Genomic DNA, 17,856 nt, shown 5'->3' on the forward strand with positions numbered 1-17,856 from the left:
GAAGGGGTTCAAACTCATAGCGCCCAATTTTAACTCTGTAAGTGAGTTAAAATCAGGCCCATATTGTCTGAACATGCCAGATAAAATATGAGAAAGCATCTGACCCTGTTAATTGCCTTAGTTGTGATTTTTTATGGAGTGTATTTTTAAATATATAAAATTGCATGCAAAAGAATTTATATTTATGTAGCTCTTTTCGTAACCTCAGGAATGTTGGAAACCACTTCACAGCCATTGAAGTACTTTTTAAGTGTGAGTTCATCGTCAGCAGCATCTTTGTATCTGCGTGAGATGATAGACATGCAGCAAATCCACTAGCAATGGGAAAGTTTCACATGGTGCACTTTTGCTGATGGCTCAAGAGACCAATCTGTGAGAGTTTGAAGTTTGCAATATAGGGAAATCAACAGCCAGTTTGCTATAGGCCAATCCTTCTCCCCGCTCTCTGTTTAAAACTCTGCTATAGGCCAATCCTTCTCCCCACTCTCTGTTTAACTCTCTGCTATAGGCCAATCCTTCTCCCCACTCTCTGTTTAAAACTCTGCTATAGGCCAATCCTTCTCCCCACTCTCTGTTTAACTCTCTGCTATAGGCCAATCCTTCTCCCCACTCTCTGTTTAACGCTCTGCTATAGGCCAATCCTTCTCCCCGCTCTCTGTTTAACGCTCTGCTATAGGCCAATCCTTCTCCCTGCTCTCTGTTTAAAACTCTGCTATAGGCCAATCCTTCTCCCCGCTCTCTGTTTAACGCTCTGCTATAGGCCAATCCTTCTCCCCACTCTCTTTAAAACTCTGCGAAAGGCCAATCATTCTCTCCGCTCTCTGTTTAACTCTCTGCTGTAGGCCAATCATTCTCTCCGCTCTCTGTTTAACGCTCTGCAATAGGCCAATCCTTCTCCCCACTCTCTGTTTAACGCTCTGCTATAGGCCAATCCTTCTCCCCGCTCTCTGTTTTACGCTCTGCACTTTTGAACTACAAGAAAGCCCCCAGCGATTTAACATCCGCAGCACTTAAAGCAGCCAGAAGTACTGCACAAAGAACAGCTAGGCGTTGCGCAAACGACTACTGGCAACACCTATGCAGTCATATTCAGCTGGCCTCAGACACCGGAAACATCAGAGGAATGTATGATGGCATGAAGAGAGCTCTTGGGCCAACCATCAAGAAGATCACCCCCCTCAAATCTAAATCGGGGGACATAATCACTGACCAACGCAAACAGATGGACCGCTGGGTTGAGCACTACCTAGAACTGTACTCCAGGGAGAATGCTGTCACTGAGACTGCCCTCAATGCAGCCCAGCCTCTACCAGTCATGGATGAGCTGGACATACAGCCAACCAAATCGGAACTCAGTGATGCCATTGATTCCCTAGCCAGCGGAAAAGCCCCTGGGAAGGACAGCATTACCCCTGAAATAATCAAGAGTGCCAAGCCTGCTATACTCTCAGCACTACATGAACTGCTATGCCTGTGCTGGGACGAGGGAGCAGTACCCCAGGACATGCGCGATGCCAACATCATCACCCTCTATAAAAACAAAGGTGACCGCGGTGACTGCAACAACTACCGTGGAATCTCCCTGCTCAGCATAGTGGGGAAAGTCTTTGCTCGAGTCGCTCTGAACAGGCTCCAGAAGCTGGCCGAGCGCGTCTACCCTGAGGCACAGTGTGGCTTTCGTGCAGAGAGATCGACTATTGACATGCTGTTCTCCCTTCGTCAGATACAGGAGAAATGCCGTGAACAACAGATGCCCCTCTACATTGCTTTCATTGATCTCACCAAAGCCTTTGACCTCGTCAGCAGACGTGGTCTCTTCAGACTACTAGAAAAGATCGGATGTCCACCAAAGCTACTAAGTATCATCACCTCATTCCATGACAATATGAAAGGCACAATTCAACATGGTGGCTCCTCATCAGAGCCCTTTCCTATCCTGAGTGGTGTGAAACAGGGCTGTGTTCTCGCACCCACACTTTTTGGGATTTTCTTCTCCCTGCTGCTTTCACATGCGTTCAAATCCTCTGAAGAAGGAATCTTCCTCCACACAAGATCAGGGGGCAGGTTGTTCAACCTTGCCCGTCTAAGAGCGAAGTCCAAAGTACGGAAAGTCCTCATCAGAGAACTCCTCTTTGCTGACGATGCTGCTTTAACATCTCACACTGAAGAATGCCTGCAGAGTCTCATCGACAGGTTTGCGTCTGCCTGCAATGAATTTGGCCTAACCATCAGCCTCAAGAAAACGAACATCATGGGGCAGGATGTCAGAAATGCTCCATCCATCAATATTGGCGACCACGCTCTGGAAGTGGTTCAAGAGTTCACCTACCTAGGCTCAACTATCACCAGTAACCTGTCTCTAGATGCAGAAATCAACAAGCGCATGGGTAAGGCTTCCACTGCTATGTCCAGACTGGCCAAGAGAGTGTGGGAAAATGGCGCACTGACACGGAACACAAAAGTCCGAGTGTATCAGGCCTGTGTCCTCAGTACCTTGCTCTACGGCAGCGAGGCCTGGACAACGTATGCCAGCCAAGAGCGACGTCTCAATTCATTCCATCTTCGCTGCCTTCGGAGAATACTTGGCATCAGGTGGCAGGACTATATCTCCAACACAGAAGTCCTTGAAGTGGCCAACACCCCCAGCTTATACACACTACTGAGTCAGCAGCGCTTGAGATGGCTTGGCCATGTGAGCCGCATGGAAGATGGCAGGATCCCCAAAGACACATTGTACAGCGAGCTCGCCACTGGTATCAGACCCACCGGCCGTCCATGTCTCCGTTATAAAGACGTCTGCAAACGTGACATGAAATCGTGTGACATTGATCACAAGTCGTGGGAGTCAGTTGCCAGCATTCGCCAGAGCTGGCAGGCAGCCATAAAGACAGGGCTAAATTGTGGCGAGTCGAAGAGACTTAGTAGTTGGCAGGAAAAAAGACAGAGGCGCAAGGGGAGAGCCAACTGTGCAACAGCCCCAACAAACAAATTTCTCTGCAGCACCTGTGGAAGAGCCTGTCACTCCAGAATTGGCCTTTATAGCCACTCCAGGCGCTGCTTCACAAACCACTGACCACCTCCAGGCGCGTATCCATTGTCTCTCGCGATAAGGAGGCCCAAAAGAAATAGGCCAATCATTCTCCCCGCTCTTTGTTTACCGCTCTGCTATCGGCCAATCATTCGCCCCGCTCTCTGTTTACCGCTCTGCTATAGGCCACATTCGCCCCGCTCTCTGTTTACGGCTCTGCTATAGGCCAATCATTCTCCCCGCTCTCTGTGTAATGCTCTGCTATAGGCCAATCCTTCTCCCCGCTCTCTGTTTACCGCTCTGCTATAGGCCAATCCTTCTCCCGCTCTCTGTTTACCGCTCTGCTATAGGCTAATCATTCTCCCCGCTCTCTGTGTAATCCTCTGCTATAGGCCAATCCTTCTCCCGCTCTCTGTTTACCGCTCTGCTATAGGCTAATCATTCTCCCCGCTCTCTGTGTAATGCTCTGCTATAGGCCAATCCTTCTCCCCGCTCTCTGTTTACCGCTCTGCTATAGGCCAATCCTTCTCCCGCTCTCTGTTTACCGCTCTGCTATAGGCTAATCATTCTCCCCGCTCTCTGTGTAATCCTCTGCTATAGGCCAATCCTTCTCCCCGCTCTCTGTTTACCGCTCTGCTATAGGCCAATCCTTCTCCCCGCTCTCTGTTTACTGCTCTGCTATAGGCCAATCATTTCTCCTCCCTCTGTGTCCAACGCTCTGCTGTCGGCCAATGAGCGACGCCGCTTCGCGTCCCACGCCGGTCCTGTTGTGTAGCAACAAACAGCTGATTAGCAACAGAGAGAAGCGGCCGGTTGCCCAGCAGATTACAGGCAAGAGGCAGTATGTGGCCCTTGCTTTCTACTTTACGTAGATACTGCAGCCTTTTCTTTTTAATGCTAGTCGTAGTCACAATCACAATTTATTATTATTTATTTTTCCTTTTCTTTTTCTAACGACAGGACTTGTAGAAAAACCTCTCAGCTGAAGCATGGCTGACGGCAAGTCCATCACTTTGGTATGTTGTCAAAAAGCTGGGAGCTATTTTAGTCACATTTCTTAGTAACGAACAATACTTTCCAGCGTCCGCAGTATTTTGCTTTTATTTTAATATTTTGATTCTGTTCTATAGTTATGACCAGGGCCACTGGTTCAAGAGTCAAGTTCAATTTTTCTTATACAGGTTTTTTTTTTGAAAGAAAAGTGCGTCCGCCTATTTAGAAGTGCCACTCATTTATGATTACTGACTCCACTCAAAGATCCTCATTGGCACATGGGATTTTATAGGTTTCTGACACATTTAAGAGAGTTTTCCACAATTCATCTGCATTTTCTCAAACTACTATCCTTGGCTATACTTGTAAATTTAGAATCTTAGAGATTATGGCACAGAAAAAGGCCATTTGGCCCATCGTACCTGTACTGCTTCTTCAAGTGGTGCTACCTAGTCTAATCTTAATTTTCCTGTCCTTTGCGCATATCCTGAGAAATCATAGAGCTAGAATTTCCACTGGTGTTCTACCCCATAGAATTTACTTGTTTTAAAATCATAAAATCATACTGCACAGAATGAGGCCATTCAGCCCGCCACGCCTATGCTGGCTCTTTGTTTAAATTGATTTGTTTTTAAAGAAAATACTCCTGAATACTTATCCTGACTATTGACTGTTATAAATGTATTCCTGTTCCAAGTTTCCTCCTCCGAGAATATTTAGTTTCTCCCTAATAATTCTTTTTTGATAAACCTGTGGTAATGATGTCACTAAACGAGTATAATTTCCCTTTCTCCTGCTGGCCTTTGGTGCTGAAACAAGAGAGCATAAACCATATGGTCCCTCAAGCCTGCTCCGTCATTCAATATGATCATGGCTGATCGTCTGCCTCAACTCCACTTTCCATCCCCCTCCCCATATCCCTTGATTCCCTGAGTCCAAATATCTGTCTATCTTTAGCTTAAATATGTTCAATGATGGAGCATCCACAACCCTGGGGGGTAGAGAATTCCAAAGATTCACAACACTTTGAGTGAAGTAACTTCGCCTCATCTCAGTCCTAAGTAATCGGCCCCTTATCCTGAAACTGTGCTCCTGTGTTCTAGATTCCCCAGCTAGGAGAAACAACCCCTCCGTGTCTACACTGTCAAGCCCCTTTAGAATTTTGTATGTTTCAATGAGATCACCTCTCATTCTTCTAAACTCCAAAGATTATAGACTCAATTTACTCAGCCTATCATCATAGGACAACCCTCTCATCCCAGGGACCAATTTAGTGAACCTTCACTGTCTCACCTCCAATGCAAGTATATCCTTTCTTAAATATGGAGACCAAAGCTGTGTACAGTATTCCAGGTGTGGTCTCATCAAAGCTCTGTATAATTGTAGCAGAACACTTTGGAAATTCATAGAATCATACAGCACAGAAGGAGGCCATTTGGCCCATTGTGCCTGTGCTGACTCTTTGAAAGAGCTATTTCATTAGACCCACTCTCCTGCTCTTGCCCCATAGCCCTGCGGATATTTCCTTTTCAAACGTTTATCTAATTCCTTTTTGAAAATTGCTGTTCTATCTGCTCCCACCATTCTTTTGGGGAGTGCAGTGCTGATCGTAACAACTCAGTGCACTAAAAAAAATTCTCTCCTCATCTCCCTGGTTCTTTTCATAATTATCTTAAAAATAATTGTGGAACTTTGATCAGTAACTTTGGGAAAAAGAAAATGAAATTACAAATTCTGTCTGCAGTTTATTGAATGTCAAAGTGAATGTCAAATCGGTCAACCAGATTGTGCCACCAATTTTGGGGAGCTAAGGATAAAGTGAGCCATTAACTTCAGTCCAAGCCAAGAAGCAGAAATTTTTAACTCACTTTTTTTAACTATTAACACAGCGGTGCAGTGGTTAGCACCGCAGCCTCACAGCTCCAGCGACCCGGGTTCAATTCCGGGTACTTGCCTGTGTGGAGTTTGCAAATTCTCCCTGTGTCTGCGTGGGTTTCCTCCGGGTGCTCCGGTTTCCTCCCACATGCCAAAGACTTGCAGATTGATAGGTAAATTGGCCATTAGCAATTGCCCCTACTATAGGTAGGTGGTAGGGAAATATAGGGACAGGTGGGGATGTGGTAGGAATATGGAATTAGTGTAGGATTAGTATAAATGGGTGGATGATGGTCAGCACAGACTCGGTGGGCCGAAGGGCCTGTTTCAGTGCTGTATCTCTAAAACTAAAAACTAAAACTACATCTGTTATGAGTTTACTTCTTTCAAGATATTAGAGATTCTCTTTTTTTTTCTCGATTAAATCTGTAGTGCTGAATTTGGAAAAACAGATAAAATTGCCCTTTCTAGCTATTTTTCAAGCAGTATGTATACGTAGAACTCGCTACCACATGGAGTCTTGAGGCAAATAGGATGGATATGTTTAATGGGAAGTGAGATAAATACATAAAGGAGAAAGGATATGCTGATAGGGTGAGATGAAGTAGCATGGAAGGAGGTTCACGTGAAGCATAAACAACGTTATAGACCAGTTGGGCAGAATGTCCTGTTTCTGTGCTGTAAATTCTGTGGTAAACATGGAAAGCGAGTTATTTCAGAGCAATCCACTGAAAATTATGTCACATTCCATGTAACATTCTGTTTATAGTCATAACTTTTGGTCATTTCTTTGCTTTGATTTCAGGCATCAGTAGCTTACTACTGTCAAGAAAGATATTTCCACCACGTATTGAATGCTGCTAATGAAGGACTGATGACGTGCTGCACTGAACCTGTGCTGATTTTCTTCAAAGCTTTTGCGAATTTAATGGAAGGTTAAAAAACATATAACTTTCTAAGAAGGCACCCCCTGGACTTTCAGACATTGTGGGGTAGATCATTCCTCTTTAGCGCTTGGGTGTAAAGCATCTCCCGGACACATAGAGGAAAGCTGTGCCAAGAAGATCAGTCGCCCTTAACAGAGCCTACCTAATTGTTCTGTCCATGGATTTAAACATGTGGAGAATTGGGTGATCCTTTTTTGTGGGCATGGGAGCATTCTGTGTCCACCTTTCCTCCATGCATTTCACCTGAATGATGGTTTATGCCCAAATGAGCTGTGGCACATTACAATAGTGATTACACGTCAAAAGTATTTCACTAGAGGTACAATTCTGAGATCATGAAAGTCGCTATATAAATGCAAATCTTTCTTTTCTTTTCCAAGTTACCTTACTTGCATGTGCAATTGGAAAAATGTTCTGTTTCCCCAACAACTAAACATCTAAGAAGTAAATAAAGCATCTCTCTCCAGCGGCACAACAGAGTCCAGGAACTCACTGGGCTGAATTTTTGCATAGGGAGCGGGAAAGAGGAGTCAGGATTGTTTCTGGGTCCCACGCCCGCCTCCAGGGGGAAACAATCACTGATCTGGGCTTTTCATGGAGCCCCTCCCGAATTGGCATGGAGACAGGTTCTCTGTCCAATTAAGGGTGGTGGGCGGGCTCCTGAAGTTGGAGGGCCAATCAGAGGCCTTCTCGCTTGAGAGGAGCAGCAGGCTGTAATGGGTGATAAGTAACTGAGAGTGTGCTTCATGGACAAAAGAGCTGAATTCAAAAGGTGAGGTGAAGGGGAGATCATGTCTAACAAACTTGATTGAATTTTTCGAGGAGGTGACTAGATGTGTTGATGAGGGTAAAGCAGATGATGTAGTCTACATGGACTTCAGTAAGGCTTTTGGTAAGGTCCCGCATGGGAGATTGGTTAAGAAGGTAAGAGCCCATGGGATCCAGGGCAATTTGGCAAATTGGATCCAAAATTGACATCGTGGCAGGAGGCAGAGGGTAATGGTCGAGGGTTGTTTTTGCGATTGGAAGCCTGTAACCCGTGGTGTACCACAGGGATAGGTGCTGGGATCCTTGCTGTTTGTAGTGTACATTAATGATTTAGACGTTAATATAGGAGGTATGATCAGTAAGTTTGCAGATGAGATGGAAATTGGTGGTGTTGTAAATAGTGAGGAGGAAAGCCTTAGATTACAGGACGATATAGATGGGTTGGTAAGGTGGGCAGAGCAGTGGCAAATGGAATTTAATCCTGAAAAGTGTGATGCATTTGGGAGGACTAACAAAGCAAGGGAATATACAGTATTAGGGAATAGAAAGTACAGAGGGACCTTGGTGTACTTGTCCATAGATCACTCACGGCAGCAGCACAGGTAAATAAGGTGGTTAGGAAGGCATATGGGATACTTGCCTTTATTAGCTGAGGCATAGAATATAAGAGCAGAGAAGTTATGATGGAGCTGTATAAAATGCTAGTTAGGCCACAGCTGGAGTACTGTGTACAGTTCTGGTCGCCACACTATAGGAAGGATGTGATTGCACTGGAGAGGGTGCAGACGAGATTCACCAGGATGTTGCCTGGGCTGGAGCATATCAGCTATGAAGAGAGACTGGATAGGCTAGGGTTGTTTTCCTTAGAGCAAAGGAGGCTGAGGGGAGACCTGATAGAGGTATACAAAATTATGATGGGCGTAGATAGGAAGAAACTTTTTCCCTTAGCGAAGGTGTCAATAACCAGCGGGCATAGATTTAAGATAAGGGGCAGGATGTTTAGAGGGGATTTGAGGAAAAACACTTTCACCCAGAGGGTGATTGGAATCTGGAACACACTGGTGGTAGAGGCAGGATCCTTCACAAAATTTAAGTATTTAGATGAGCACTTGAAACACCATAGCATACAAGGCAATGGGCCAAGTGCTGGAAAATGGGATTAGATAGATAGGCTTGATGGCCAGCATGAACACGATGGGCCAAAGGGCCTGTTTCTGTGCTGTATAACTCTATGACTCTAAGCCTGACTGATCTTGATCAAGGCAGCATTTGAATCGGTGTGGCAGCAGTGAGGAGCTCTAGCAAAATTGAAATCAATGGGAATCAGGGGGAGAACTCTCCAATGCGTGGAGTCATACCTAATACTAAGGAAGATGATGGTTGTTGTTGAAGACCATACATCTAAGCCCCAGCAGTTTGCTGCAGGAGCTCCTCAGGGTGGTGTCCTAGGCCCAACCATCTTCAGCTGCTTCATCAATGACCTTTCCTCCATCATCAGGTCAGAAGTGAGATGTTTACTGATGATTGCACAGTATTCAATAACATTCACAAATTCTCAGATAATGAAGCAGTCCGTGTCCATATGCAGCAAAACTTGGATAACATTCAGACTTGGGTTGATAAGTGGCAAGTAACATTCACGCCATCTCCAACAAGAGCGAATCTAACATTCAATGGCATCACCATTGCTGAATACCCCTACCATCAACGTACTGGTAGTTACCATTGACCAGATACTTAACTGGACCGGCTATATAAATACAGTGGCTACAAGAACAGGTCAGAGACTGGGAATTCTGTGTGAATAACTCACCTCCTGACTTCCCAAAGCCTGTCCATCATCTACAAGGCACAAGTCAGGAGTGTGATGGAATTCTCTCCACTTGTCTGGATGGGTGCAGCTCCAACAACACTCGAGAGGCTTGACACCATCCAGGACATAAGAACGTAAGAACTAGGAGCAGGAGTAGACAATTCAGCCCCTCGAGCTTGCTCTGCCATTCAATATGATCATGGCTGATCTAATCTCAGCCTCAACTCAGGGGCGGCACAGTGGTTAGCACCGCAGCCTCACAGCTCCAGTGACCCGGGTTCAATTCTGGGTACTGCCTGTGCGGAGTTCTCCCTGTGACTGTGTGGGTTTTCGCCGGGTGCTCCGGTTTCCTCCCACAGCCAAAGACTTGCAGGTTGATAGGTAAATTGGCCATTATAAGTTGCCCCTAGTGTAGATGATAGGAGTATGGGATTAATGTAGGATTAGTATAAATGGGTGGTTGATGGTCGCACAGACTCGGTGAGCTGAAGGGCCTGTTTCAGTGCTGTATCTCTAAATAAAACGAAATAAACTCCACTTTCCTGCCCTTTCTCCATAACCCTTCAACCCAGTACTAATTAAAAATCTGTCTATCTCCTCCTTAAATTTACTCAATGTCCCAGTATCCACCGCACTCTGGGGTAGTGAATTCCCTTTGAGAGAAGTAATTTTTCCTCATCTCTGTTTTAAATCTGCTACTCCTTATCCCTTCATGTTCTAGATTGCCCCACCAGTGGAAACATCCGCTCTACGTCTACTTTGTCAATCCCCTTAATCATCTTATATACCTCAATTAGATTCAAAGGACAAAGCAGCCCGCTTGATTGGCACCCTATCCACCAACTTAAACATTCACTCCCTCCACCACTGGTGCACAGTGGCAGCAGTGTGTACCATACACAAGATGTACTGCAGCAACTCGCCAAGCCTCCTTCCAAACACACAACCTCTACTACTTGGAGGAACAAGGACAGCAGGTGCTTGGGAAAAGCACCACCAGCAAGTTCCCCTCCAAGTCACACATCATCCTGACTTGGATCTGACTCACTGTCGCTGGGTCAAAAACCTGGAACTCCCTTCCTAACAGCACTGTGGGTGTACCCACACCCGAAGGACTGCAGCGGTTCAAGAAGGCAGCTCACCACCACCTTCTGATAGGCAATAAATGCTGGCCTAGCCAGCAACGCCCACATCACATGAAAGAATTTTTTTAAAAAAGAGGTGCCCTCTCACCAACCTATTTCAAAAGTTTTAATTAAAAAACAGATACAGAAGCCAGGCCACCACTGTGTGGGTGGAGGGAGCATGTGTGGAAAATCCCTCTGCAGGGCGGCCTGCGGCTGCACGTACCCAGGCAGGCACGGAGGGCCTCTAGCCTGCCAGTGGGTGCCTGCCTCCCGGCAATTAAACTGCCCCCTTCATCGGGTCGAGAAACTGGAGGCCAACTGGAAAGTCCTTGCTGGACACAAACCCTCCTTGGCAAAAAAGGCCAGTCAGCACTGGGAACGGGGTCAGGAAACCCCCAGCCAGCACTCGTATTTTCGAGCCCCATCCGCCTCCATTTCTGCCCATGGCAGGGCCCGAAAATCCAGCCCACTATGTTAGTGCTTGGGTGTGAACTTGGAATATGTTCAATTTATTACTAAAACAAAGATTGACTTGCATTTATAAAGTGCCTTTCATGACCTCAGCACATTCCAACGTGCTTTACAGCCAATGAATTACTTTTGAAGTGAATGCAACTGAATGTAGGAAATGCCTCATCCATTGGCTTGCTTGCTGGAGCCTTCCATGTTTTTCAGTGAGCTTCATTGATCAAAAAGTCTCATGAAGTGCTGATCTATGATTCTTTGCCTGGCTTTATTTTCTACTTTATTTTATCCTTTCTCATTTCAATACCTCTCTCCAAACTCTGCTTTTCTATTTTCAAGAAGTCAATTTTTTTTGACTTCATTCTTCCTGTGGGGAGCTTTGCCTGTCAAGATTGCATTTGGGCTTGAACCATGCATTATTCCATGAATAAAGAATAAAAGGACTTGCATTTATACAGTGCCTGTCACAACCTCAGGGCATCCCAAAGCGCTGCACAGCCAATTAATTACTTTTGACGTATAGTCACTGTTGTAATGCATCAATGGGTCATTTTGGTGCTGCAGGGATTACAGAAAGGTGGCTCATCCCAGCTAATGGGAATGAATTCAATTTGAAAAACTGAAGAGGGAGAAGGAGAACTTTATCTTCAGGATAAAGTGAATCAAGGATGTTGAATAATAGAAGGCACCAAATGAAACAATACGGCTTGAGCTAGCTAACAAACAAAGAAGTGAATTAACAATGGGTTGTCTGCAACTCCCACCTACAAATCCCTAGGTGTCATTAGGATGATGGCAATATTTGGTCCAGATCTTGCTGGAGTTGGGCATCTCACCACTTGCCCCTTTAGACCTCCTGCACTCTTCAGCTTGAAAATATTTTTTGCCGTAACTTGATAGTGCAAGCTGATGATGTCACAGCAAGGGTAACGAGACATCTGGGACCTTAATGAACATTGGGACCAACAATCTATCTCCCGAACTGATGAAATTTAAGGATTGAGGCAGAAATAGAGGAGTGACACAAAAGGAGTGAATATTAGTCATGTACAGAAAATAAAATAAAGAGAAGGAAAGAAAAGAGACAGAGAGGAAAAATAGGCAGAAAATAAAAAAAGATGATAAAATCTCTAACAACAAATTACTGCATGCAGCAATGAGTTTGAACAGTTTAAATCTGAGCTAACAAGGTTGATTGGCACTGCATTAACAATTATCACAACAGTTAAAAGGTACATACACTATTAATCATGGAAATCTATGACATAGAAGGTGGTCATTCGGCACTTCATGTCTGTGCTGACTGAAAAAGAGCTATTCAGCCTAATCCTACTTTTTAGCTCTTGATCTGTAGTGCCGTAGGTTACGGCACTTCAAGTGCATATCCAAGTACTTTTTAAATGCAATGAGGGTTTTTGCCTCGACCACCCTTTCAGGCAGTGAGTTCCAGACTCCCACCACCCTCTGGATGAAAAACTTTCTCCTCAACTCCCTTCTAATCCATCCTCTAATTACCAATTAAATCTGTGTCCCCTCGTCACTGACTTCTTTGTGAAGGAAAATAGGTCTTTTCTATTCACTCTGTCTAGGCCCCTCATAATTTTATACACTTCAATTAAATCTCTTCTCAGCTATCTCCGTTCCGAAGAAAACAACCCCAACCATCCAATCACTCCTTGTAGTTAACATTTTCCAGTCCTGGCAACATCCTCATAAATCTCCTCTGTACCCTCTCCAGCGTGATAACATCCTTCCTATAATGTAGTGACCAGAACTGTATGCAATACTTTAGTTGTGGCCTTACTAGTGTTTTATACAATCCTAACATAACTGCCCTGCTCTCATATTCTATGCCTCGGCTAATAAAGGAATGTATCCCTTATGTGTTTTTACCACCTTATCTGCCTGTCCTACTACATCGGGGATCTGTGGACATGCACTCCAAGGTCCCTCTGTTCCTCTACACTCTCAGTGTCCAACTATTTATTGTGTATTTCCTTGCCTTATTTGCCCTCCCCAAATGCATCACCTCACACTTCTCTGGATTGAATTACATTTGGCATTTTTCTGCCCACCCAACCAGTCCATTGCTATCTTCCAGAAATCTACAGCTTTCTTCCTCACTATCAACTCATATGGCCAATTTTTGTATCATCAGCAAACTTCATCATACCATTGTATTTAAATCTAAATCATTGATGTATACCATGAAAAGCAAGGGCTCTAGTGCTTCCAGTCACAAAAACACTTATCAACTAGTCTTATACAGTTGTTTCCTGCCACTGAGCCAATTTTGGATCCGACTTGCTACATCCTTGGATCCCTTCATGATTTCCAAAGTTTCTTGAGTGTTATTACTATTGGACATCTCCAAATTGTGAAAATAATTAAGGGTGTGCTAGACGGCAGAAACCAGGAGCTTCAGCCTGTAGTAATTGTGCGCTAAACCCGTATCACATAAAAAGCAAATGTTCCTTTTGTGGTCAAAGAAGAGGTGCCTCAATGGAACTGGACCTGTTCAGTGCCTTCAAATGTGCATCTCATGTTGCTGATAGTTGTGGAGTTCTCTGGATCGAGTAAAGTATGTCTATGGTCAAAGCATGCCGCTGTCCCTCCTGAGCTCCCGCCTCACACTCGGCTTGTTTGGAACTGTTTTCTGAACAGTTTGCCATGTGGGACCTATCAAAAGCCTTGTTAAAATCCATGTAGATTGCATCCAATGCACTACCCTCATCGACCCTCCTTGTTACCTCCTCAAAACATTCCATCAAGTTACTCAAACATGACCTCCCTTAACAAATCCATGCTGACTGTCCTTGATTAATCCATGCCTTTCTGAATGACTATTTATACCGCCTTACAGAATTTTTTCCAATAATTTGCCCACTACGAGGTTAGGCTGAGTGGCCTGTAATTACTTGGTCTATCCCTTTCTCCCTTTTTAAACAACTGTATAAGACTAGTAAGCCTCCAATCAGCTGGCATCACATCTGTAGCCAGGGAGAGTTCGAAAATGATGGTCACAGCTTCCACTATTTCCTCTCTCACTTCTCTTAACAGCACAGAATGCATTTAATCTGAGCCTGCTAGTTTAACTATTTTCAAAGATGCTAAGCCCATTAATATTTCCTGGGCTGAAATTTATACTCCCGCTACTGAAATCACGAAAACAATGACTGCCCGCTGTGGGGGCCGCATGTCGCGGAGCTGCCACGATATTCAGCACAGTGGCTCATTTAAATAGCCGGGGTGGACCGCCCCCCCCTCCCCCACCCGATGACGAGGAGGCAGCCGGCTGTCCGTCCCCAGCAATGGCATCAGCTGCCTGTGCGCAGGCTCTGATGCCATTTTAAAATGGCTTTGAGCCCTACCATTCAATTTAAATATTTAAAGGAACATTTATAAAAAAAAATTAAATATATTTATTCTGTCCCTCTCCCACCCCCCAATAACAATTAATTAAGTGCCCTCGTTCCCCCCTTAAACACTTCCCTTCTCCACCTGACCTACCCCCCCCCCCCCAAAGTGCATAAACTTAAAACTATAACCCTTCCCATCATCCCCTACACCAATGATATTACTTTGGCCCCGCTCCCCCCTCCCCTGCACTGAGAAACTTACCTCCTCCCCCTCCCACCAGTGTTACGCCTCGGTTCCCCAGACGGGGATCCGAAGGCACAGGAGTGCTGACCAGCGGCACGAATATCGCACCGGGACAGGTGGTGGGTATGTAAGGGTAATTAATGTATTAATTTATAAAATATTTTTCAGTTTTCCTTGATTTTACTTCCGAATATTTCTTCATGCCCTCCCTTTGCTTTCCTAATTTCCTTTTTAATTTTACCCCTGTACTTTCTGTACTCCTCTAGGCTTCCTGCAGTATTGAGCTCTTGGTATCTAACATAAAGTTTTCCTTTTTGCCTTATCCTATCCTGTAAGCCCTTTGACATCCAGGGGCTATAGATTTTGGAGTCCCACCTTTTTCTTTGTGGGAACATATTTGTTCTGAATCCTCACTATCCCCTTCTTGAATGCCTCCCACTGTTTTGGCATTGATTTACCTTCAAGTAGCTGTTTCCAGTCCACTTTTGCCAAATCACATCTCAGCTTAGTAAAATTGCCCTTTCTCAACTTTTACTCTTGGTCTGTCTTTTTCCTTTTCCATAACTAGTTTAAATCTAACTGAATTATAGTCACTACCATCAAAGTGCTGTCCCACTATTACCCCTTTCACCTGTCCAGATTCATTCCCTAAAACTGTCCAGAACGGTCCCCTCTCTTGTTGGGCTTGCTATGTCCTTTCTAAAAATATTCTCCTGGATGCATTTTAAGAATTTGTGCCCTCTATACATTTTATAATTATTCTATCCCAGTTAATATGCAGTTAATAGTTAAATTCCCCTACTACTACCCTATTATTTTTGCACTTTTCAGAAATTTGTCCACATATTTGCTCTTCTAATTCCCTCTGACTGCATGGTGGCTGATAGCACACTGCCAGCAGTGTGATTGTTCCTTTTCTGTTCTTCAGTTCAACCCATATGGCCTCATTTGAAGATCCTTCTACCATATCATCCTTCCTCATAGCTATAATTGTTTCTTTAACCAATATTGCGACCCTCCCTCCTTTTTTATCCCCCTTTCTATTTCATTTAAAAACACTCAAGAAGGCTCAGCTGCCATTCCTGCCCTTAAAGCCATGTTTCAGTAATAGCTATGAAATTATACTTCCAAATGTCTGTCTGTGCCCTCAGCTAATCTTCCTTATTCACTAAGATTCTGGAGATTCACAATGCACAATATATCTCTTAATTCCATGAACATGTTGGCTGACGTGCACATTGTTAACACTATTATTTTCCAGCAAGATTCGGCCCATTATGTGCTGGGATAAAAAGGATATATAAAAACAATGATTGAAAGTACCCATTTTCCATCAGTTCAATAAATAGAACCCAGTAATGAAAATGAATCTGAACTAGCGAATATGGTAGAGTCATCTGTCAATAAACCCAGTGTGGGGAGATCATTTCATAGTGGTAATGTCACTGAACTAGTAACCCAGAGGCCCAGGCTAATGCCCTATGGACATGAGTTCAAATCCCACCATGGCAACTGGTGGAATTCAAATTCAACTAATTAATAAATTCAATTAATAAAAAATACTGGAATTGAAAGCTAGTCTCAGTAATGGTGCCATGAAACTATCACTGATTGTCTTAAAAACCCAGCTGGTTTACTTATGTCCTTTAGGAAAGGAAATCTGCTGTCCTTACCTGGTCGAGCCTACATGTGACTCCAGACCCACAGCAATGTGGTTGACTCTTAACTGCCTTCTGAAATGGCCTAGCAAGTCACTCAGTTGTCAAGGGCAATTAGGGATGGGCAACAAATGCCCACATCCCATGAAAGAACAAAAAAATTCAGATGTAGTACTAGGTCTTACTAGTTATTAAGATAGTATCCATAATAAGTCACTGAACTTCAAAAGTAATTCATTAAATGAATTGCTTTGAGATATTTCAAAACAATTATGTGCAATTGATGCAAGTTCTTTTTTCCCCTATTTCAATATTAGTATTCCTATTTATTTATAAACATTTTAGGGCAAGAAAGCAGGGCTAGCAAAAGTGAACTGACAAAGTAGGTTAAGGGATAGGTCAATAGAGATGCAGTGGCAGACATTTAAGAGGATATTTCAGAATACACCGAATGAGAAAGAAAAATTCCAATATCCGTGGTTAACTAAAAAAGTTCAAGATAGTATCAAACTTTAAAAAAAAGCATATAATTATGCAAAGATGGGTGGCAGGTCAGAACATTGAACAGAATATAAAAAGCAGCAAAGAATGACTAAAAGATTAATAAAGAGGGAAAAATTGGAGTACGAGAGAAAGCTGGCTAGAAATATAAAAATAGATAGTAAGAGTTTCTATAGATATTTAAAAAATAAAAGAGTTGACAAAATGAGCATTGGTCCGATAGAAAATGAGTCTGGGGAATTAATAAAGGAAAATAAGGAGATGGAAGATGAATTGAACTGGTATTTTGCATCAGTCTTCACCATAGAGGATACAAGTAACATCCCAGAAATAGCTGTAAATCAGGAAATGGAAGGGAGGGAAGAACTCAAGAAAATTACAATCACCAGGGAAATGGTACTTTGCAAATTGTTGGAGCTGCGGGCTGACAAGTCCTCGGGTCTTGATGGACTTCATCCTCGGGTCTTAGAGGAAGTGGCTAGTGAGATAGTTGATACATTGGTTTTAATTTTCCAAAATTCCCTAGATTCGTGGAAGGTTCCATTAGATTGGAAAATAGCCAATGTAACTCCTTTATTCAAAAAGGGTAGGAGACAGAAAGCAGGAAACTACAGGCCAGTTAGCTTAACATCTGTCATAGGGAAAATGTTAGAAGCTACTATTAAAGACATTATAGCAGGGCACTTAGAAAAATTCAAAGTAATCAGGCAGAGTCAACATGGTTTTGTGAAAGCAAAATCATGTTTAAATTTATTGGAGTATATATTTGAAGAAGTAACATGTGCTGTGGATAAAGGGGAACTGGTGGATTTACTGTACTTAGATTTCCAGAAGACATTTGATAAGTTGCCACATCAAAGAGTATTGTGGAAAATAAGAGCTCATGGTGTAGGGGTAACATATTGGCATGGATAGAAGATTGGTTAGTTAACAGAAAACAGACAGTAGGCATAAATGGGTCATTTTCTGGTTGGCAAGATGTAACAAGTGGTGTGCCACTGGGATCAGTGCTGGGGCCTCAACTTTTTACCATTTATATAAATGACTTGGATGAAGGGATCGAAGGTATGGTTGCTAA

At 43.7% G+C, this 17,856-nt stretch overlaps 1 protein-coding gene across 1 annotated transcript in view; it reads left to right on the top strand.

Annotated features, from left to right (window-relative positions):
- Window positions 1-3,845: 3,845 nt before the first annotated feature.
- Window positions 3,846-17,856, top strand: part of LOC137380250 (tetratricopeptide repeat protein 21B-like) — a 173,307-nt gene continuing 159,296 nt past the window's right edge. Inside the window, exons 1-3 of the mRNA XM_068052110.1 lie at window positions 3,846-3,869; window positions 3,989-4,044; window positions 6,702-6,831. Coding sequence (XP_067908211.1) covers window positions 4,018-4,044; window positions 6,702-6,831 — 157 coding nt within the window. The 5' untranslated portion in view covers window positions 3,846-3,869; window positions 3,989-4,017. The remainder of the gene's footprint in view (window positions 3,870-3,988; window positions 4,045-6,701; window positions 6,832-17,856) is intronic.

Source organism: Heterodontus francisci, chromosome 2 (genome assembly GCF_036365525.1).
Source record: "Heterodontus francisci isolate sHetFra1 chromosome 2, sHetFra1.hap1, whole genome shotgun sequence".
In the NCBI taxonomy this organism is placed as follows: domain Eukaryota; kingdom Metazoa; phylum Chordata; class Chondrichthyes; order Heterodontiformes; family Heterodontidae; genus Heterodontus; species Heterodontus francisci.